Here is a 24017-nt window from a genome sequence, read left to right as displayed (position 1 = left end):
GGCGGTGGCAGTCCAAGCTGCTGAGAGTGTGGACTTCATGTGGCGAGGCCAAGCGAGCAGGCACCAGGCTACGGGCAAGCTGCCTGTTGTGCTCCGTGCACGTCGGATTGAAGTGACGCTGCTCTTGGTCGATGCTTCCAGAGGGTGTAGGGAACCTTGGAGCGCCATGGAGAAACCTGAACTCTGTTCCTCCCCTCTGTTATTATCCATAAGGAAGGCGTAATGGAACGAAGGTGATCAGAGGGCTGGAGCCCCTCTGCTGTGAGAGGCTGAGAGAGTTGGGGGGGTTCAGCCTGGAGAAGAGAAGGCTCCGGGAAGACCTTATAGCAGCCTTCCAGTCCCTAAAGAGGGCCTACAGGAAGGATGGGGAGGGACTCTGGATCAGGGAGCGTAATGATAGGACACGGGGTAATGGCCTCAAACTGCAAGAGGGGAGATTTAGATTGGATATCAGGAAGAAATTCTTTCCTGTAAGGGTGGTGAGGCCCTGGAACAGTTTGCGCAGGAAAGTTGTCAGTGCCCCATCCCTGGAGGTGTTCGAGGCCAGGCTGGACAGGGCTTGGAGCAACCTGGGCTGGTGGGAGGTGTCCCTGCCCGGGGCAGGGGGTTGGAGCTAGATGATCTTTAAGGTCCCTTCCAGCCCGAACCATTCTGTGATTCCATAATGCTGTAAAGAAGCACAGAGACATTCATTTTAGCCCCCCCTCGACCCCAGTTTCATTCTTAGTGTTGCTGTGGCTCTTCATGGAGACCTTGAGACCATTCAGGTTTCTAGTTAAACCACTCAGATTTTCAATTATTCAAGAATGGCTGAAGGAAGCCTTGTTATTTCTTAGAAGGGGTCTGAGTCTGCTTTTATCTGATCATTACTTATAGTCCTATTTTTTTTTTTTTGCCTGTTTTCCTTGTATCTTTCACTTGCATTTTGTTGGGTCCTGTTTAGGATTAAGCACCATGGAAACCTTTGAGTACTCTGATAAGAGTTTTGGGATAAAAGTGGTTACTTGAGTAATTTAATCAAAGTGCTACCCAAATGTATACTTGTTTCAAGATTTAATACTTTTTATGGCAATTTGTATCTGTTAACATTACTTCTGCTAGATGGGTAATGGCAGTAGTGTCTATACCATGTCCTGCTGGAGTTATTCAATGAAGAATTAGTATGTAACCCAGCTCTGCTTGCCACTCCGTGTTTAAACCTGTCCCGTTGCTAGCCAGGAGGAGATGTGACTTGTCAGGAATTTTATTTTATTTTATTTGTGCAGTAAGTATAACCCAGATTGAATGGTACCTAGATCTTCATTTTGGTGTGTGGTTTGCGTATAGATACTGTAGTACCGATAAGGAGTTTCATAAAGACATCACTTATGTAGTACCTGCCTAAATTATAGAGGATGGCAGTTAATTTTTATATGTCAGGTTAAGGATAATATAGGGTTGATATTGATTTTTTCAAATAAATAATAAATAGGTGTTCATTCCTTCAAAACGACTTATGGAATCACCTCCAGGACTTAGTGACACATGCAGTCCTTCAGCTGGCTGTGCCAGTTCCCATCCAAAAATGGGCTTACACTGCTGGTACCCTCTCATTTATCCTTGCAAACCAGTTTGTGGGGCTGCATGTGAACTGGGTCACGTAATTGGGTTAATAATAATAATGGGCGGGGGGCACTGCTTGATTTTTGGGGTTGTTATTAACTTGGATCTGTTCTGTGGCCCACTTGATCGCACAGGTAACGCAGGTTGAAACAGCTCTGTGAAACTTTATTCTACAGAAACGTGTGGGTAGCAGTGGTCTGAGATTAATTTTGATAGAAATAAATATCACTCCCACTGAAGATGTATGTTGAAAACCTTAATTATAGACTGAGCGTGCCCTCCAATTAAGTTATCCACTGATCATGGAGACTTTTTTCTGAAGGAGCATCTTGCTGGTGCATACTGGGTTGAAGCTAGATTGCCTGGCCATGGCTCTTTAACGTGTGATCTCTGCCACTTGTTAAGCTTTTTGAGGATGATGGCTGGATGTCTTTTTTCTGGTGGTTAGTAAGGTGATACTTGAACTTGATTGGACTTTTTTTACTCTGAACTTTGTTTTATTCAGCCACGTGAAAACAGATGTCCATGAAAACACATACTTGTTTTGCTGTTACCTGTCTGATGCTTTGTAGTCCAAATGATCATGGGCCTGAAAGTTTGTGAAGCTGCTGAGCTCCAAAGGGCTATTGTATATTATTAGGAGGGCTGTGCGCTAGTAGTGGTGATGCAGCCTTTGTTAGCTTCTCCGGAGTATGGGTAGAGGACCTTCTATCTTGGTGTGGTGGATGCTGCTCCAGCTATGGAAGGGTGTCCTGAGGAAAAATCAAATGTGGGTGATGGAGGCCTGTCTTGGGAACCTTCTGGGCCAAATGCCTTCTGGCTGTGTCTGATCTCTTACTGGGGATACGTTAAAAGGGGCTGTGACGTACAGGTGCTTGCCATGGGTATTAATGCCCTACAGTACAATGGGATGAGTGCATCTACAAATTGTCTTGATGGCAGTGAAGGAAGTTATCGAAGTTAAGGGACGGTGACTTCTTGCAAAGAACGTGTATTGTGGAGGAGTTCAGTAGTCTGTAGCAGAGGCCGCCAGAAGTCCATTTGCAATAAATCGAGGGGGATGCTGTTAATCAATCCGAAATACAAAGAGACATGAAAGATCAAAGCAGAGAGAGCCTCTGACCTGCGGTGGCTGGGGGAGGAGGGCTGCGATCCTACCACTGCTGTCTCTGCTTCCCCGGACTGGGCAAACCCTACACGTCCATGCGGAGCATCTGGAAAACGTCCTGTCGCTTAAATGCAGGTTACTTGGGAGCAGTTAGCAATGCCGAAAATCTGAGGTTCGGTAGAAGCCGAGGGGGAAAAGCAGCCTGAGAACTGCTCCAAAAACTTCCCTTGGAGGGCTTTGTCGCTGCCAACTTAACTAGGTTTTGACCTGAAAAGTAACTTGTATCTGTCTTGAACATCCTGAGAGGTTATCAGTATGTTTAGAAATGGCAGGTTTTGGTGCTGCGTAGTGGAAGAAATGGGAGCGAAGTGGGTCAGTGTGTTGGTTCAGCTCCAGAGTTGGTGATCCATTTGTGCAGAACGTGTTTTTAGAGGGATTCCTCACCGCTCGAGAGCTCACCTGGATAGGTGAAGTTTCCTGTGGAGCTTAGAACACCGGTGGTTAATAAACATACACTGCCAAGAAAAAGATATACATTACAATATTTAAGATTTCTGGCCTTTGTAAGTCAGAGCCTTTTGGATTTGTCTACAGGGGTCTCTGATTTTTGGAAATGGGGTGTATTTTGAAGTGAATCTCCTGGTTGTCACCACTTGCTGTACTTTGATTTACATCTTCAGTTGTGCTACCCTTGTTTCTTCCAAACTAAACTGGAAGGATGCGCTCCAGGATCACAGTTAGTGCACTCCAGCTGCTAATAACTATTCAGTCCACAGGACAAGGCTAAGTAATACAAGGTACCTATCTCGATTACAAAAAAATTGTTTAAAAATCTCATACTGGAGAAGTAGTGTTCCGAGACTGGTTGAACCTCGTTCTTTCATTCTCCAGACCTGCTCTTACTGTGCTCTACCATGTGCTATTTTCAAAATAGCTTTTGATTATTATTATTATTACTTTTAAATTTAAGTCCAAATGAAGCTCATGCTACAGAAATAGATAAGAACTTTGGGCTCGTAATAAAACAAAAGGATTTCCTTTGAACTTGTTTTCACATATTTTTAGCGCAATAATTTTTCCCGTATGGAATCAATTTCATGTGTTCAGCGTATGTAAAATTTCATCATGGGAAAGTAATCTGAGAAATACTCATTTTCTGTTTATTCTGGGCATCTCTGGTTCATTTATATTGTTTCTTTTTTTTTGTCTTCACTCTCAATTCTATGTGTTTGTGGTGCCTGACCAAATTTTAAATGCACCATGGCTGCCCTGCTGCGTCTATGATAAGAATCTGAGTTCCTCTGGTGTTGCTTAACTCACCCTCATCTTGTTTTCTCTTCCTGCATCTACTCTCTGCAGATCAGTAAACACCCTTTAAAATGGTTGTTCTTTCTCAAAATGGTATGATCTTTATTAAAAAGCAAGAAAGTTCTACGTATCTTTGTGAAGCTTGTGGTTTATGATTGACCTGTCCGGTGCCAGTGGAGGTCTGCTGAGCTCCACTCAATTGCTCAGACGTCTTCTCCCCATCCCACGTAAGCTTTCCGCTTTCCAGTCAGTTTTCTCAGATCCTAGTTTGGGTGCTGAGGTCACCTGAACTTGTATGAAAATCCCAGCTTGAATATCGAAATGGATTTGATGCATTTGCCATGAATTTATTCATATCTCATCTTCTAGAAGAAGTGGAAATTCATTCTTCCACATTCATCAGCTTTTCACATATCAACAGCGGGCTTTCTGACAAAGCTTGGATTTGTAAGATCTAAATTTTGGAGACATCCAAAGTTAAAACTTTACCGGTATACGATTAAAAGAATTAACTGGGTGTACTGTGTGTGGATACATTGTGGTATGGGAGGGGAAGGCTGTGGACAAGGATGGCTGTGATGGTTTTGTTGTAAAATACATGTTGGGTTATGTGGATTGATATTTTAGATTAAGATTGTGTTTTTTTGGGTGTTGGAATAATCTGAAGTCAGATGAGTCATTTTTTTTTTTTTTAACGTGTATATTGTCTTGAAATTGGTGGTTTGCAAGCTTTTTGATCTTGAGGAACATAGTAGCATTTCGCTTTCCTGCCGCTCCTTTGTCTTGCAGGGTGTCTTGCATGTGCCTGGCCCCTTCTGGGGATGTGGCTTTTATGGAGCCTGGCAAAGGTGGTGAGCTCATAATCAGCACTGAAATAAGAGCTTGATGTCTACTTCCCTACCTGCAGAAGGGAAACTGTAGGAGCATGGAGGAGCCCAGCTTAGGAAGCTTGAGCTCTCCTGTTGGGTAGATCCTTCACCAACTTTTACTACAAACGCGTGGTGCAGGAATTGCAAGAAATGCACAGATGTGTGTGGTGGTTTATGTATTGTTCCCTCCTCCTTCCCAACAGGTCTCGTTTTGGGGAGTTGTGGTGCTGAAGTGTGGTGTGTAGGATCTGTAGTTTATAGTGGATGGACTGGCACAGCTTTTATAAGCTGTCCAGAATCAGCAAAACAAGAAAAAAACCAGGCTGGACGGGGCTTGGAGCAACCTGGTCTGGTGGGAGGTGTCCCTGCCCAGGGCAGGCGGTTGGAACTGGGTGGGCTTTAAGGTCCCTTCCAACCCGAACCATTCTGTGGTTCTATGAAACGCAGCTATATTTGTACCTGGAAGCATGTGCAATCTCTTTCTTTACCCTCATGGCTGCCAAAGCCTCCGTCCCCATGCGCTCCTGTGCTCTGCTCCTTAGGTGTGCCTCCCCTACTTAGGTTATCTTACCCATAGATGGGTACAACATGTTTAGGTGGGACATGTTTTAAAACATGAGCCTTCTGCTAAGAGCTGATACTGGGCTGGTTGACATGGCCTGGAGCAGTTGGGCGGGTACCTTGAGAGCACTGCAGTGACGCTTGCTGCGGGGTGACACCGGGGGGGTGGTGATCGAGTCCTTGAATGAGGTTGGACCTGACACTCCTCAAATATGGCCAGACCTGACACCTTCTATCAGATGCGTTCAGAGCTGGAGAGTAACAAAACCAACTCCTGAACCATAGAATTGGGGTGGATAACCTGAATTTAGGTTAAATTTAATCTCCTGTTTTATTTATGGCTATTTGACTAATCTGATAGCCTTCTATGATGGCATGACTGGATGGATAGATGAGGGGGAGGGCAGTAGATGTGGTCTACCTTGACTTAAGCAAGGCCTTCAACATGGACTCCCACAGCGTCCTCATAGGGAAGCTCAGGAAGAGTGGTCTTGATGAATGGACAGTAAGGTGGATAGATAACTGGTTGAAAGACAGAGCTCAGAGGGTGGTGATTAGGGGCACAGAGTCTAGTTGGGGGTCAGTGATGAGTGGTGTTCCCCAGGGGTCAGTAGTGGGTCCAGTCCTCTTCAATATATTCATCAATGACCTGGATGAGGGGACAGAGTGCACCCTCAGCAAGTTTGCTGATGACACAAAGCTGCGGGGGGGTGGCTGGCACACTGGAAGGCTGCGCCGCCATCCAGAGAGACCTGGACAGGTTGGAGAGTTGGGTGGAGAGAAACCTTATGAAATTCAACAAGGGCAAGTGGAGGGTGCTGCACCTGGGGAGGAATAGCCCCATGCACCAGGACAGGCTGGGGGCTGACCTGCTGGAGAGCAGCTCTGTGGAAAGAGGCCTGGGAGTCCTGGTGGACAACAGGATGACCATGAGCCAGCAATGGGCCCTTGTGGCCAAGAAGGCCGATGGCATCCTGGGGGGCATCAAGAAGAGTGTGGCCAGCAGGTGGAGGGAGGTCATCCTCCCCCTCTACTCTGCCCTGGGGAGGCCGCACCTGGAGTGCTGTGTCCAGTTCTGGGCTGCCCGGTTCAAGAAGGACAGGGAACTGCTGGAGAGGGGACAGCAAAGGGCTACCAAGATGATTAGGGGACTCGAACACCCCTCTTCTGAAGAAAGGCTGAGGGATTTGGGTCTCTTCAGTCTGGAAAAAAGATGGCTGAGGGGGGATCTTATCAACGCTTATAAACACTTAAAGGGTGGGTGTCAGGAGGATGGGGCCAGGCTCTTTTCAGTGGTGCCCAGTGACAGGACAAGGGGTAAGGGCACAAACTTGACCATAGGAAGTTCTGCCTCAGCACGAGGAGGAACTTCTTTCCTGTGAGGGTGGCAGAGCCCTGGCACAGGCTGCCCAGAGAGGTGGTGGAGTCTCCGTCTCTGGAGACATTCCAAACCTGCCTGGAGGTGTTCCTGTGCCACCTGCTGTGGGTGACCCTGCTCTGGCAGGAGGGTTGGACGGGATGATCTCCAGAGGTCCCTTCCAACCCTATGGTTCTATGATTTATGTAAAAAATAGGATTGTATAAAGTAAAAGTTACTGCCTTTTTCCCCTTCAGACCCCCTTCAGTTCATGTGTTTGCGTGTATTGATTGTCCTGTCTGCATGTCTGCAGCCAGAAGAACTGCCGCCAGACATTTGGTCGGGTTTTTAGGGAGGCGTTGTCTTTATTTTCTTTTTTTTTTTTTTGTCTTTTTAATTAGACTAGCTTTTGGGCACACAGGCTTCAGGTCCGAATGGAGGAGGCAGACCAAAAGCTGAGCTTTCGGTAACCATGCTTCACCCAGGAAATAATTGGGAAGGGGCTCAGCCACGTCATTCAATCCGAACAAAACCATGATTTGGTATTTCAAGGGGGTCGCACTGGCCTTGGAAAATTAACCAAAGAAAGTGTTTCCACTGGCTATTAAGTGCTCAGGCGTCAGTGTGGGTGAGTAAGAAGTGATTTTTATTCCGGGGTTCTGGCTGTCCTGCGCCTCTCCATGCCCTAATTTCTGTGCCGTAACTCTCTGGGAGGTGGGCTGGCTCCTTGCAGAGGTTCTGCACTCTTTCCGCATGCAGCGTATTCCCAGGAATGTATGATGCAGGTTCACTGGAGCCTGCCTTTGCGTGGAGCTTTCCGTCAGACAGCAGGTTGTGTTAATGTGTTTTGTGCCACGTGAAAACAAGAGAGTTTCCAAAGCGGAGCGGAGATGGCGTTATGTGGTTGGGGTTTGTGATCTGGCCTTCACCAATATACCACAGGTTGCATCTCCAGCTGTAGCACCGATTGCGGACAATCCGGGTAACCTTAGTGACAGCTAAGAGTTGACTGGCAATTTAGAGACAGCAATTTAGCCACCAACAGGAGCTGTAATCAGCACTACTTGCTTTTTGGATTTAAAAAAAATAATGCTTTTTAGCAGCTGTACCTATTATACGAGCCTTTCAGATAAAAGGTAACATCAACACAAAGCTGAATTTCGCTACACCTCCAACTGATGGATGGCAGCTATATTTACTGATGGATAAATATGATCCTTTTCGGAAAACCCTGTTGCTTTTACCTTAACTGATGTGGAAAGTATTTCAGGAACCTGAGTTTAGAATCTAGAAGGCCTGGTTGCATCCCCTTAACATCACGAGATGAGCTTCTTCTGGAAGACTTCTCTCTCCGTAAGGTCTTGTGTTTATATAAATATTTTTTTTTTGTTCCTAATTTTCTTACCTCATTAAATACCATTTTAGGGATTGTTTTTAATAGCAGCTGGATGCTAGCCCCCTGCATTTCGCAGGGAGCTCTAACATGGCTTTTGGCTGAGTCATTTAACTGCTCTGCCTCAGTGTCTCTCTAAAATGGCTTTTGGCCGTTACATTGCAAGATTTTTCTGAAGGTGTCTTAATATTTTATGGAGGTCTTCTTGCCCTTCAGCTAAAAGTTGAAAAGTTGGCCTATAAATGAAAATGTGAATTATTTAATATGATGAGACTTGAAGCCTGTGTACGTGATAAGCTGTTGTATCCAACTTGTTCTTTGCCCCTGCCACTTAATAGAGAAATGGCAAAACCCCTCATCTGACATTTTTTTTTTTTTTTTAAATCTGTGTCCTACTTTGTTTTGCACCCCCGCACTTCTCCCCACCCCCTCTGGCACGGTGTGTCAGGGAATGTAATAGGTAGAATAGTACAGTGGTGACCTGATCATGCTAGAGAGCTTTTTGAGCCTTTGTAGATAGAACCAACCTGTTCAGTAGTCGTGCTTTGATGTTGTGTTCTTTACAGGGCTATAAATCACGAGTAGCTTGTCTTGACCTCTCTGGTATAGGAAAGACCAGCTCATGTTCTGACTCTGGCAGGAGACGGCCCATCAAGCTTTTAAGTTAGGAGTTGCCATCTTTACTCATTCAAGGAAGCGGGACGTTTATCTTGATGACTGTGTTCTGTGGTGAGGTGCATAAAAAGTAATAGAGAAGTGGCTTCGTTACCAAATCTCTGGGGCAGGTGGAACAGACCATTCCTGTTGACAAGGTGCTGGCCATGTTGCAGCCATCCAGAGCCTTCTGGTTTCGTTTTTTTTCTCTTTATGAGTCAATGGGTAGAGTTAATTAAATTTAGACTGTGGTTTGTTAGTGTTTTGAAGCCTAGTTAACATGCAGTAGCTGTCAAATGGTAGGAGTTGCTGATCTGGTCTAAAAATCGCCATGCCGGTTCAATATTGTTAAAAAGGAAATTTTACAGTGTTACTTTCTGCTTATAGTGTCCGCAGTGGATCAGGCAATCCTTGTTAGCACCTGCCTTCTGCTGGATCTCCCAAATTCTTGCAGGCCTTTTTAGCTGTCTTTTTTGGAGACTTTTTGATCTTTGAATCACCGTGTCCTTTTGTTCCTGCTCTCTGTTAATACAAGAGAGATGCTGGGAGGGCTGGAGCCCCTCTGCTGGGAGGACAGGCTGAGAGAGCTGGGGGGGTTCAGCCTGGAGAAGAGAAGGCTCCAGGGAGACCTTCCAGCCCCTTCCAGTCCCTAAAGGGGCTCCAGGAAAGCTGGGGAAGGACTTTTTACAAGGACATGGAGTGATAGGACAAGGGGTGATGGCTTCAAACTGGAAGAGGGGAGATCTAGATGAGGTATTAGGGAGAAATTCTTTGCTGTGAGGGCCCTCACCCAGGTTGCCCAGAGAAGCTGTGGCTGCCCCATCCCTGGAGGGGTTCAAGGCCAGGCTGGACGGGGCTTGGAGCAACCTGGTCTCGCGGGCAGTGTCCCTCGTGGGGGTGGGACTTGGATGGTCTTTCAGGTCCCTTTCAATCCAAACTATTCTACGATTCTACATTTTCTCTTTTTTTTTTTTCTTTTTTTTTCTGTTCTCCCCCCTCTCCTTTGGATACTTGCCACATTTAAGTCCTCCTTGGTCTGAGCTTTGTCTCTTTTACAGTTGCAAGTGCAAGTACTTTATTCAAAAACATGGAATAGCCTCCCGGCCAACTCTACAGCCAGGCCTGCCAAGAGTCCTGCGTTCTTTGATTAGCATCATCTGGTGTTGATCTGTAGGGGCCAAACCAGCCTTGGATGAATCTGCTCGGTCTGCTGGGGGCTGGGGTGAGAGGGAGGCCACTGTATGGCAGTCCCTCGCTGGGACGTGTGCGGTGGGGTGTGCTGCACGGCACCATTACCGTGCACACGATTCGGTGTGATACTACAAAGACTATGGGACCTGAGCATGTCTAACCCCTAGCTTAGGAAGTTTGTCCTCCGTGGGGCGAAGTGGTTTTATTTTCTGTATATGCCTTGGTCCTGTGGTGCAACGTTTGGGCTTCTCCCGCATTCCAACTCTCAATTTTGCCACCTTGCAGAAGATGTAGAAGCTGTTCTGAGAAAGAAAAGGTTGGCGTGTTACTAGCTAGGGCTTCTTCATTTTCTGGTGTCCCTAAGTAAGTGGGGTGTAGGGACATCTTTTTTTCCTTGATGTGTTCTGGGCAGATATCCAGGCCCTTGAAGTTCTGCCAGGAAGATGCTGTAATAGGCGAAGCGCGCTGTTCCCTGATCCTATTCCTGTCCTCCAGCTGGTGTTGTGACTGTACCTAGACAGTTGATCCATGCCAGGACCATGTCTCCCCTATTCCTACCATCCCAGCATGGCTTGCTGTGGCCACTGAGCAGCTATTTTTGTAGGCTGGTTGTGGAAAGAGAAAGCTGAGTTGCAGCATTACTAGTTGGTCTGATTCTGAAGCACGGTTGAATGAAGAAAAACAAAGCTACCTCCTTGCTCTCACCCAAGCATCTGATGTTTATGCGACTTCCTGTGGTTTGGCATAAATGCTGTAAAAATGAACTTACAGCTGAGATGCTGCAGCACCCCAGGTGCTTCTTGGGACAACAGGCTTTTCTTGACCGGGCATTTAGCTTCTAAGGCTGTAGGAGCACGGGGGGCTTGCTCAGCCTACGCTTTGCTGGGGGCAGAGGCATGCTTTCACTGCTCCGAGCTAAGGTACCCCAAAGGCATATCCACTGGCAAAGCCAAATCTGCTGGAAGATGGTAGAGCGGTCAACAGAGGGTGGTTCTACTTCTGCTGTGATAACAGCTTCTTCCCCATGCTTATTTTTGTCCCATCCCTGCAGACACCAGTCCCTCCTTGGGACTGTTCTGTCCAGGACGTTGTAGAAGCAACGTCTTACTTCTCCCCGCACCATATTAATCTGTTCAGCCTCTGTTTAATGTACCTTCCCCTCCACTGACATCATCCTCTACTGCTGCCAAAGACCCGGAGCTGGCTGAGCACCAGCACGGCGCAGCGCATGGACATGGCCCAGCCTCTGGCCAGAACGTGGTCCAGCAGCGACTCTGGGCTCCGGAGCTGGCTCCACCCTCAACATCCCATTCCCCAAGCACTGTACAAGCAAAAGTTGTACATCTGTTTCTGCTGGACTTTGGATTCAATAAATCGTATTAAAATTATTTTGTTGGGTTTATTTCAGTGTGTCGACACAAGTTCTTGTCCCTCTGCAGCTAGTGTTTGCACGTGTCATGCCCTGGCACAGGCAGCTGTGGGAAGCTAGGGTTGTTGTCCAGAAGAGTGGGAAGAAGAATGCCACTGGCAAAAAGCTGGACAAGAACAGGGAGGAGAGAAAAATGAAAAATGTTTCAAAATACAAAGAGAACGAAGTAGGTACAGTTAAAATTTGGAAAGACACAGACACTGCAAAGACTGCAGAGCAGTCAATGAGGTCTGTCCAGAAGACTAAGCCTCCAAAGTCGTCACATGTTATTTGGGATATAGCAGAGGCAAATCCACTATTTACAAATCTTACTGCAGATTCTTTCTGAGGAACTTCCGTCTTGTCTTCCTGTGGCCAAATACATACTTCACTGGCCTCGCTTACTACTTGAGATGTTTCGGGTTTCCGTGATCGCGGGTCAGGTTACCGCTGAATTTGTTGTGAGCAAGGAAGACCCTGCCCCTTGCAGCAGCTTCTGCCCCAGGTACCGATTGCCTTGAATGTATTGGCTGAGCTGCAGCGGAACACGTTTCTCCCCTGGAATGGGCATGGGCAGGAGGCGATCCACATGTCAATGGTAAAGTCCGTCTGTCTGCCATCTTTTTAAGCTTGGCAAGCAGCAGAGCAGGAAGAGTCTGAGGTGTCAGGCTGTAACTTATTGGAACAACCATCTTTTCCATGATCCCTGTCAACGTTGCCTTCCCAGTTCTCCTGTGCCCACTGGTGCGTCTGGCATGTTTGAACCGTGATGCAGGATGTCGTCAGTCTCTGTTCTTCTCCGCACTCTGTGCGGAAGGAGCCGCAGGCCCGCGAAGACCTACTGCTCTCGGTACTTTCTGTCAGGGCATCCTGCGCTGCGTTGCCTCTGTTGTGTACCGCCTGACGTTACGTGCTTTCAGAATTGGGCAGCATGTCCAGGTCCTTGTGTTCCTACGTGTGGGAGGTAGCCACGATGGCCGTTTTACCTGCTAGAAGAGGTTCTGTGCATGTTGCTGACGCTCTCGAAACGGGAAGCTAAAACGCCGTGTTACTTCCACAGTGCTGAGAGGTACATGGTGTCCCAGCCCAGGAGCACCGCTTCCCCGTCGCTGTGTTGAGAGGCAGAGCCTGATCCCAGATATAGATAGACCTTAGGCCCGTCGCAGGTTCTGCCCAAAAAGTCAAGAGTAAAGCAGGGCTGATGTTGAATGGGCAAGGTGGGATTGGGCAGGGATGGCTGTAGGATAGTTAGGGGTGCTCGTAGCACCCTTTGTCTAACTCCAGTGCTCCCTTAAAGGTGAGTATTTATGAGTTGATCCTGTAACTGTGTCCTGAAGTAACTCAAGTCTTTTCTGCCACGTGGTCTGGCATTGCATAATTCTGGCCTGTTTATCAAGCAGCAGCAATGGAACTTGCTGTTCATTTTTTTTTTTTTTTTTTTTTTTTTTTTTTCTTCACTGTGTGTTGGGATCAAGATATTCTGCCAAGGAGATCAGCGTATCTGCTTTTTCTTGTTAGCAGGCCAAACAGAACTTCAGTTTGGTGCTGAACATATAAAAATGTCCTCCCAAGCCCTACTCGTTGTTTCTGTTTTTCTCTCTGGTTGGTTGCACAATCTGAGCTGTGCTGCATCTGTCTGGCTGTTCATAAATCCTGTACCTATGTTTGGGGGTTGAAGGGTCCAATTCAAAGGGACGTCATTTTAACCTCTTTCTGTTCACCAGCTGCTGAGGTCCTACCTGCACCTCTATGTTTGCATGTTCAAAGCACTCTTGTCTTCAAAATGACGTGTGGTGACAACAGGAGCCATAGGAGGCAGGATGTTTAGGGTCTGCTTGGACCGCTGCTGTGGGCCAGTTGGCCCGATCCTTTCTGTTCTCTGCCTGTCTCCCCTCTTTGAAATGATTTTGTGCTTTTCAAGAGAGGATGGGGAAGGAAAAGGAAGGAGTGAGAGAACTGTGCTAACTGGACCCTCCAGCCACACTCTACCTCACTAGATTTCAGTCTGGTCCTTCAGGGGTCCGTGATCTACTTTTGACGAGAAAAAGAAAAGCATGTTCTCCAATCTTGTTGTCCAGATCTCTGTAATTTTGTAAGGGATCCGCGCTTGCATTTGAGAATTTTTAGACTTGGTCAACTGCACGTAGGTGTGAAGTGTCCATTGTGATAGACATCAGCTATCACCAAGAGACTGAAATGGACGTTATTTAAACCCCACAGCCTTGTTGGAATGGGTTACTGGTCAGAAACGGTTCGTGCGTGGGTACTCCGAGGGTTTTCTGAGAAGCAGCTGCCTGCTCCTCGCTAGCCCAGGCTGGAGGATAGCAAGCCACTGATGGTGGTAGTTGGAAGGTGCTGGAGGGGGGCTGAGGTGGAAGAGAGGAAGGTGGGAGGGGGCTGAGGCTGAGTGCGCCGGCAGTGAGATGACAGATGGGAATCCGCACAGAGAGGGCAGGGTCATGAGAGCGATGATGCGTTTTGGAGTGATTACAATAGCTTCCTGGAAACGTCAGTTCGGTGGTGAAAAGGCTAATAAAGGGGAAAATGCTGGGATTAACTCACAGAGGGCTGGGGAACAGTGCAGAGAACAGCTACAGCCTGCTTCCCTTCTCCACAGAGCACCTTCAGCTCCGTTCGCAAAAGCAACACTGTCAATCCGGAAAAGGTTCAGATGATGACGGGTGGGTATGCAGGGAATAGCTAAATAAGCCAGGAGTTGTCAGTCTGGAAAAGGGATGATTTCGTGGGGATTTCGTAGAGGTCTATACAGTGATGGATGTTCTGGAGAGACTGAACATGTGGTTTGCTGCCATCTCCAGTGCGAGAACTACAGACTGTCAAATACAAGTAGCAGAAGACACATTTTCACGAGCTTATAGTTACGCTGCGAAACTCCTTGTCGCAGGGTACAGTGGATGGTGTGAATATTTACGTGTGCTTAAAGAAGGATTGGACAACGCAATGGAAAGAAAATCCTTTGAGGAGTAGCAAATGAGTGCAATCTCCATCTGAATCAGTATATCTGTGCTGCAGGGAGTTATAAAGTGGTACCGTTATTCAGTAAGAGCAAGAAGGTGCACGTCCTACGCTTATGCCCTCTCATAAGCATCCGCTTCTTGAGCAAGATACTTCTCTGGGTTGACCCCATATCCCATATGGCCGTTCTTTTTAAGGACATGCAGATAATAAAATCTCGTCTCTGCCTTCTGGGTGGCAGTGGAAGTTGAAATGCTTGAGTACAAGTGGTGTGAAGGTCAAACCTCCCGGAGAACTTGCAGATGTAAGTGTAGGGAAGGCGTATAGGAAGTCTGATTCAGCCCTTATTAAAACAGTGTTAGATTTTGTAAAGGACGAGGCTATTGAGTGACCGGAGGTGTGAGTAATGTCGCAGGAGTCAAAGAAAAGGTTGTAATATCATAGACCTATTACTAGGTGGCGATAGTAAATTGTTAATGATGCAGAAAAGTCCCAAGTTTTCAGCAAGCGTTTTTGTAGATGGAGAGAAGTTGGAGGATGTATTTGCAAAATACACGCGATAAGTTACTTCCCGCTCTGCTGGTAATCCCAGAGAACGCCAAACACATTCGATAGGGATACGCTATTTAAACAAATAGGCCCAGATAACTTTGGCCTAGAAGTATTAGAAGTGCTGATTGTTATTTTTAATTTAGATTACTGGGAAATTTCAGAAGGCTGTCTGAAGTTGGCCAGTGCTGGAATGACCTGTATGCCTTTGCCCCCATGTTTATTCTGGGCAGAATTTTAGAAATACCGATACATTATTTCATTAATAAATAACTAAAAGTTAGGCATATAATTAACGCCACGGAGCTTGCGTTTATGGTGAGTACAGTAAGTTCTCTCAAACAAATCCTGCTTGTTTTTTTTAAGCTGACCATGGTGATATGATAAGGGTGACAATAGAAATTTAAAACACTTGGTTTTGTGTCAGGTCCAGATTCAGCAGTATACAACATCTGAGTTGAAAAGGTTGACTCTGTATGTCATTAGCAAAGTGCCGGGTGAGCAAGATTTCCTTAACTGGTGGTTGTCTGTGGAGAACATGATTCAAATCAAGCTTTTTCCAGGCACTGTTTCGATACATACCAAATTTGACACCGTCCTCAAAGCCTTTATCCAGTCACTTCTCATTGGAGTTCATCGCATCGATGAGTTCATTGCCGTGTTTGGTGGCACAGCGAGTAGCCGTACTGTGAAGCACAGGTCTTAGAGGAGCAGGAGGAGATTTTTTCAGCAGGATCGGTTGTAATCTGTAGGTCATTAAACTTTTTTTTTTTTTTTTTCTTTTACTACAGAACCTGTAGTGTCTGCATTGGCACAAGTATTTTGTGACATTGTCCTCCCGGTTGAGCACGCTGTTGCATATGTCACGATAGCCCTACCTGGTGCATGGTGTGTAAGCATCTCACTGCTTAAATGGAACTGATGACAAGTTCTCATTAAATGCTTTGTAATGCCAGGAACGTTGTGTATGCAGAAGAGCTAGAAGTTTGTATTCGGGTTGTATTACTAAGTAGCTTAGGAGATAAATTGATTAGAGTTCTCATCTGAAGTTACCAACAGCTTCATTAGAGAAGTTCTGAACTGACACACGTGTAACTGGTCTGTGTCTGGGGACACTAAAATAATAGATCAGCCGTGGCAGCCTTTCACAGGGCAGCAGCAGAGGAAATAAAAGGGATAGTGGAAAGGAGCCACAGTCTTAAAAACTCAGTATTTCAATGGTGTTTTTACTGGATGGAATCTCAGCAGTGGAAGTTTGACAACAGACTCTAGAGCCCTTATCGCTCCCTCCTTTGTTTTTGGCAACCCAATTTGGCATCATTTTTGAGCTTGCTGAGGGCGCTGTCTGTGCTGCCGTCCTTGGCTTTCATGAAGATATTAAACAGGACTGGTGCTACTGTCAGCAGCTTGTTTGGAGCTGCTCCGAGGGAAGATGGAGCTGACTCTTGGGACATCTCAGTCTGTTCCTGTGGGTCTGTGGGACTTAACAAGAGGAAATTATTCACCATTTCTAGACTAGGAGTCCTTCACACCTCTCACTCCCAAACTTTGCCCCGAGGTCCAAATTCTCAGACCGTGGCATGTTTCAGTCTTGCTCCATTCCCTGCCTTTCCCCTTGGCATTCATGTGGTGTGGTGCAACAAATGGAGGGCCTTGGCGTGCACCAGGTGTTTCATGGTTTTCTGAGAAACCCCAAGCATGTGGGTCCCGCTGATGATAAGATACCTGAGTGCATGTAGCTGAGCACTATTTGATGGGATTAAGTTTCTAGTGCCATCACGTAGTTGTTGGGTTTTTTGTAGGAAAATGATGGCTGGCAGAAGTGCTCCAGCCCACCTTCACAGGGCTCCTCTCTGGTTTGCAGTGTGCTCGGTCTTTTTTTGCCTTATTGCAGAATGTGCACTTTACTTTCTACTTTTTAACCCCTCTCCTCCCATGGTCACTGCGTTTCTTCTGTAGTCCTTTTGCCAAAACCATTGCTCCACATTGAACAGGTTCTGCACTACCCTCGGGTTGTATAAGGTCAGTAGATGGTCAAAGCACCTTCTTTCGCTTCCGCTTCAGTTGGCGCAGTCTGCCTAAGGATCCAAGCATTTCTGTTTAAAAGAAGGTGGTTGTTATTGATGCTGTGTCTGTCTCAGGCTTTTTGATAGAAGCACATCTCTCTGTGAGGTGTGGTTTTGATTGTGTAATTCACAGGAAGGCTCCAAAGAACTGTAGAAGATCCTGATTCTTCTTGAAGTCTTACAATAAGACAGAGTGTGTCATGCTTTCTTTAAACTCTCTGGTGAGAGGAATGTTCCCCATGACTCCCTGCCTGCCGTAGCTGGTCTCCTAAGAGGGGCGAGGATAAGCAGTAATGACAACTGAATTTGGCAGGGATGGGTTAGTAGGTTCAGGTGGCATTTGCTGAATCACTCTGTGGCCACAACCAACATCTTCATCAATGATATAGACAGTGGGATCAAGTGCACCCTCAGCAGGTTTGCCGATGACACTAAGCTGAGTGGTGCGGTCGAAGTGCAAGAGGGATGGGATGTCATCCAGAGGGACCTGGACGAGCTGGAGAGGTGGGCCCGAGCAAACCTCATGAAGTTCAACAAGGCCAAGTGCAAGGTCCTACACTTGGGTCAGAACAATCCTCGTCATGAGTACAGGCTGGGGGAGGGTGTGATAGAGAGCAGCCCTGTGGAAAAGGACTTGGGGGTACTGGTGGATGAAAAGCTGGACAAGAGCCAGCAATGTGCACTTGCAGCCCAGAAGGCCAGTCGCATCCTGGGCTGCATCAAAAGAAGCGTGGCCAGCAGATCCAGAGAGGGGATTCTGTCCCTCTACTCTGCTCTGGTGAGAACCCACGTGGAGTACTGTGTCCAGCTCTGGAGCCCTCAGCACAAGAAGGACATGGACCTGTTGGAGCAGGTCCAGAGGAGGCCACAAAGATGATCCGAGGGCTGGAGTACCTCTCCTACGAAGACAGGCTGAGAGAGTTGGGGTTGTTCAGCCTGGAGAAGAGAAGGCTTCGGGGAGACCTTAGAGCCCCATCCAGTCCCTGAAGGGGGCCTGCAGGAGAGCTGGGGAGGGGCTGTTTGCAAGGGCATGTAGCCATAGGATGAGGGGCAATGGTTTAAACTAGAGCAGGACGGGTTTAGATTAGCCGTTAGGAAGAAGTTCTTCACACTGAGGGTGGTGAGACACTGGCCCAGGTTGCCCAGAGAGGTGGTGGAGGCCCCATCCCTGGAGACATCCAAGGCCAGGCTGGATGAGGCTCTGAGCAACCTGATCTAGTTGAAGATGTCCCTGCTCGCTGCAGGGGGGTTGGACTAGATGGCCTTTAGAGGTCCCTTCCAACCCAACACGTTCCATGATTGGATGATTCTGCAAGAGTCCTGAAAAGCAAAGACCGGTGTGTTGCCTGAGGAACACTTCAGCTTTTAAAGGGTGGATTAATCTCTCTTCTTTGCAATAGTTAGTGGTTATATGTGGCGTTTCTACATGTAAGAAATTCACAAAAGAATTTACAACAGAATTGGGGTGGAACAGAACAAAATCAGGAACTCAGAATTACTGTGTGATGTAGAAAAGGGCAAGTAGGCCGGTAAAGCTGAGCCCAGCTTTACCCCTTGGCACAGCATTACTGGCAGAAGAAATAAAAGATATTAATGTTACAATTGACTTGGAAAATTGCCCGTTGACATTTAAGGCTTGTGTTTTAAACTGTCCGCAGAACGGGAAATGTTGTTGCCTAAGGGGAGCGCGGAAATCCTTATAAACTGTCAGAAGGGAAATGTAAGTACGAGAGTGCAAACGTTGCCTCAAGCTGCTCGGTGACGCCTGCGAGCAGCACGTATGGACAAAGCTTTTATTAAATTTTATTTTTATTAAATGGTTTTACTGGAAGATTGTTTTAGTGGGAAACACAAATGCTTTACAAAGAGGAGCGTGTTTCACTGCAGGCAAGATAGAACAGAAGCAGGGTTTTACTGTTTTTTTAAAACAAAAAATTGTCTTTATCAACATGACTTTGGCAATCTGTTTTTGTTATTTCTTGTAAGGGACAAATGAAGTTGAAACACAAATGATGAGTTGTTATTGATGATCATTAATTTCAGTTACAGGTGTGTGAAAGTTCATTAATGGGATGAATCGGAAGCGGGAATCAAAATTTCAAATTTCCTACCAGAAAGTTGTCTCCTGAGAGCTGTAGTTGCCGTGTCGTTCTGCTAAACTGGCTTCATTGCTGACCTGCTCTTTTGTCTTGTCTTCTGCAGGATGGGATAAACATTCTTATGGGTACCATGGTGACGACGGGCACTCCTTCTGTTCTTCGGGGACGGGACAGCCCTACGGCCCTACCTTCACCACTGGGGATGTGATCGGCTGCTGTGTTAACCTTATCAACAATACCTGCTTTTACACGAAAAATGGCCACAGTTTAGGTAAGTAAAGAAAGGTGTTCTCAGGAGAGGGATGCTCCTGCCCTGCTATCACTGCCGCTGTTTACTCTAGTGCTTTGCACGTGTTGTCACTCTTGTCCCACGTTTGTGGGTAAGATTTAAGGAATGTCAGAGAAAAAGTGCGCTAAGCAGCGGTCAGGGGATGTAAATTGGCTCTGAGACAAAAATATTGCCAGCACGTAAAATGGTTTCTATGCTGCTCCGTTAGGTAGGTTAGGATTCTACACCTTTCCTCTGCCGCTGCACAGCCGGTGGGAGGCTGGATAAGATGGCTAATGGCTGGGCAGCAGGGAAATAAAGAAGTGGGAAGTTTAGTTAGTGTATTATTCAACTGACTACAAAGCCACTGTATCAGTGTCTTTTCACTTTTTAAAGGGGCTTAAGACATTGGTCCAAGCATTCCCAAAGTCAGACATTAATTCAGCATAAGAGTCTTACTTGGGCACTGACCTCTAATTTGGTTCGTTCCACAGTTGTTTCAGTAGTTCCCCTAAAGTTAAGGACTTCAAAATTTTGCCCAAAGGAATATCTCACAGGTGTTTTCCAGGCATCCATCGTACCTGATTTGTCTAAAATAGAGACTTGAAGCCATTTTCACATACAATGTCTTTCCCTTGGATGACACAAATAAATAAATAAATACAATTCTTGTCCTTTTTTTTTTGTCACATCAGATATGCCGTAAATTTTGATAAGTTCATCTCCCTTTTTGTGCTGGAATTCATTTGGTTTGGCAGGGACAAGCGCTCTTTTCCTTTGCTTCTCCTTGCTGTGTCAATTTGCCTCTGTTGAATTCAAGATGAAGAAGCTGGTAGAAAAATACCCCGCTCAAAAGACCTACCAGAACAAAAACCGGTTTGGGTTACTGGCTGGGCTGAAGGAAGGAGTGGGATTAGAGTGCAGTGTGTGTCTGGAGACTGCATCATTTCTGGTGAGCTCTTGGGAAAAGTACTGGGCTCCCCGGTATTAGAGAGAGACGGACATACTGCAGAGAGTCCAGCAAAGGGCTGCCAAGATGGTGAAGGGTTTGGAGCACCTCTCCTGGGAGGACAGGCTGAGAGAGTGGGGCCGGTTCAGCCTGAAGAGAGGGCTCAGGGGGTTCTCATCAATATGTATAAATACCTGAAAGGAGGGTGCAAAGCAGACAGAACCAGGCTCTTCTCAGTGGTGCCCAGTGCCAGGACCAGAGGCCGTGGACACAAACTGACACACAGGAGGTTCCCGGTGAACATCAGGAGACACTTCCACTGTAAGGGTGACCAAGCACTGGTGCAGGTTGCCCAGAGAGGTTGTGGAGTCTCCATCTGTGGAGATATTCAGAAATCATCTGGACACAGGCTTCTGTGGACGCTGTGTGATGCCTGTGATCATCTGGACTCTTGTTAAGCGCCAGTAGTGTCTATTTGTGCCATTGATAAAGAAACACAACATTCAAGAGAAGTGCTTCAAGAGAAGTCAATGTTGAGGAGACGGTGTCTGAGCCCCATAAGACCACAGATCCCAGTCATCTGGCTGTTCCGCAGCTTCTTCTGGGCACTGAACAGGTAGATGTGAGAGGGGGGATCTCAGCAGAGGAACCGAGACCAGATGGAGGCAGGAGCAATGCTTTATTTGAAAGCCAGAACACTTCCTGCCCTAGTGGAAGCATCTCCATGAAGATCTTGAACATTTCATGAAAACTTACGCTAACCTGAGAATCTCATTTCTCTGTTGTGTAAACCTGAGATTTACTAGGAAAGGGATGAATGTGCTTTTTGTTGATGTTCCCTGACACAAAGCCACTGGAGCTGTATCTCTCTCCTGTTAGGAAATCAGGTCATTATGTATTCGTGCTGCAGATATAAAAAATATTCATGAGACTGATCAGCCCCTTTGTGATGCCAGTTAGCAGGGTTTCAGGGCCCTGCCTCTGGGCATTTGGATTTGTCTTGCTTTTAGTGGAACTACTGTCTTTCCCTAAAGATGATGTTCTCTCTTCACCCTTTCTCTTTGCACCATTTCACCCTCTCCTTTTCATTTGTTAATTAGACACACCCCCTGCTTTGTTTTCCTTGCAGTTTCTCCTGTTGCTTAACTATGATCTCCCATTGTCTCCATACTTTTCCATTTAATCAGATCCATCAGGAGCTCTATATAAGAATTGTTTTCTTGACCATCACAAATTCTGGATGTTCTGGTGGGAGCTAAGTCTTGAACTTTGTTTGGAGACGTCACGTGAAAACTGTTTGACATCGTATGTAGTCTTAATTCTCTCTTCTGGAAAATGTCTTAAATGTCTTCCGGCCACTGATGGCAAGTTCTGAGTGGAGTCCTGGCAATAAAAAGCATGATGAGATGTGGCTAGAAGTGTGGTGAGAGTGAATTAGGAGAGAAAGCGGAAGAAATTTGAGAAATGTTGGGGCTCCAGCAACTAGGCGGAGAGGCTTGGACACAGGACATGATGAGGGAATGTGACTGGTGCAGGTCTCTGGGATGACGTGGATGAGTTCGCTCAGGGACTAGTGTGGGAGTGTTTCAGGTCTCAGGCTTTGCCAGCAGACCAAGGTAAATGGAGCAGCAGGGCTATAAAAAGAGCATGCAACCCTCTGAAGTCTTGGCATAGAAATCTTCCTGTAGTCTGAGTTCTAGTGCAGGCACTTGGAAAGACGAAGTTAACCTGTACAGCAAAACACCCGTTCTCAACCAGTGTAGAGATTAACAGGAACAGGAGAGATAACGAAGGAATCTGCTTGGCAAAGAGATCCATGGATGTCAATCCCAGCTTTGCCCGGGTTTGACAGGACTGTCCTCAAATCAAGCTGGCAGAGAGCAAGGACATTGAGAGGTTTAAAACAAGACTTTAAAGATGAACCAGATCTAAAGTGAATGGAGAATATCAAGCTTGGCTGCAGCCTGGTGTCTCTGTAAGAACAGTTGATTGGATGATAACTGTTTGCAGGAGCGTGTAGAGCTGTGTGGGTTGAATGGCACTTCTCCTCAGCAACAAGTCATAAAAGTATTCAAGTATTTCATGGGCTGACGTTTCCTAGTCCACTTTTGAAGATCCCCCATCTTGCTGAATGTGGTGTTGCATATTTGCGGTGGATCAGCACTGCTTCTGCGGTCTCTGAATTAGGATTGCCTAAACAGATGCTGGAGGAGGACCCTGCCGAGGAAATGGAGTGTTGTGGCTGATGGCCCAAATGTATGTCATCTTGTGCTAACTGAACTCTGAAATGTATTGTGAAGAAAATGGCCAACTGTGAGGCAGAGGATGATCGTTGCTGGGTGGAGGGTAGAGTTGGGCGAGAAGATCCACAAGCATGTTGTGTGCATGGAGATGTGTGTAAGTGTGTGTTAGTCACGGAAAGGTGGAAGGTGTTGATCACACTGTCCCCCAGCACTGAACCTTCATTTAATGTCTTTATATCACTACCTTGATGATCAGGTTCACGTCATAGAATCAGAGAATCGTTTTGGTTGGAAGGGTCCAGGGAGGTGGTTAAGTCACCATCCCTAGAGGTATTTAAGAAACATGTAGATTTGGCACTTCAGGACATGCTCTAGTGACAGAGATTGTAGGGGGGTTTATTTGTGATACACACAATCGACATGATTGGAGTCGATGATCTCAAAGGTCCTTTCCAGCCATGAAGATTCTATCATTCTAAGATCATCAAGTCCAACCAGCAACCTAACACTGCCAAAACCACCACTAACCTATGTCCCACGGACTAACAGGAGAGGCGCTTCACACACTCGCTCTTGCTTCCAGATCTCTTTAGCTATACAGTTCTCATGTCCTTAGATTTATGAAGTTCGTTATTTTAAATTGGACCCCAGCTTTGGAGGTGCTGCAGAGAAAGAGTGCAGTTTCAAGTTCAGCTGCCCAGTTAGAGCTGTGATTACAAAATCCCAGACTGGCAGGGGTTGGAAGGGACCTCTGGAGATCATCCCGTCCAACCCCCTGCCAGAGCAGGGTCACCCACAGCAGGTGGCACAGGAACGCGTCCAGGCAGGTTTGGAATGTCTCCAGAGACGGAGACTCCACCACCTCTCTGGGCAGCCTGTGCCAGGGCTCTGCCACCCTCACAGGAAAGAAGTTCCTCCTCATGTTGAGGTGGAACTTCCTGTGCTCAAGTTTGTGCTCAAGTTACCTCTTGTCCATTCACTGGCACCACTGAGAAGAGCCTGGCCCCATCCTCCTGACACCCACCGTTTAAGTGTGATAAGATGCTCCCTCAGTCATCTTTTTCCCAGACTGAAGAGACACAAATCCTTCAGCCTTTCTTCATGAGAGAGATGTTCCAGTCCCCTAATCTTTCGCTCTCTGCTGTTGCCCATGTTGGATGCGGGTGTGTAGCAGTGCAGATTCAGGATGAACTCTCTAAGCAGACATATTTGTGCAATAGATCTAGTTCTGTGTGCCCAAAGCATTTTATTGGTCTTACTTAGGTAACAGGGTGCAAAACATACAAATACCTTAATTTAAAGGCAGTATAATAAGTTTATTTATAGAATAGTAATTATTTATAGAAGAGTAATTTTTGTTGGGAGAGATCTCTGGAGGTCAAGCATCCAACGCCCTGCTGAAAGCAGGACCAATTA

General features: G+C 46.5%; 1 protein-coding gene across 2 annotated transcripts in view; it reads left to right on the top strand.

Annotated features, from left to right (window-relative positions):
• RANBP10 (RAN binding protein 10) overlaps window positions 1–24017 on the top strand; it is a 90538-nt gene that overhangs the window by 29441 nt on the left and 37080 nt on the right. For both annotated transcript variants that reach the window (XM_063334023.1, XM_063334022.1), the window contains exon 4: window positions 19245–19412. In XM_063334023.1, the coding sequence (XP_063190093.1) occupies window positions 19245–19412 (168 nt within the window). The remainder of the gene's footprint in view (window positions 1–19244; window positions 19413–24017) is intronic.

This window comes from Chroicocephalus ridibundus, chromosome 4 (assembly GCF_963924245.1).
Source record: "Chroicocephalus ridibundus chromosome 4, bChrRid1.1, whole genome shotgun sequence".
NCBI lineage: Eukaryota > Metazoa > Chordata > Aves > Charadriiformes > Laridae > Chroicocephalus > Chroicocephalus ridibundus.
This window is presented reverse-complemented; position numbering and strand designations above follow the sequence as displayed.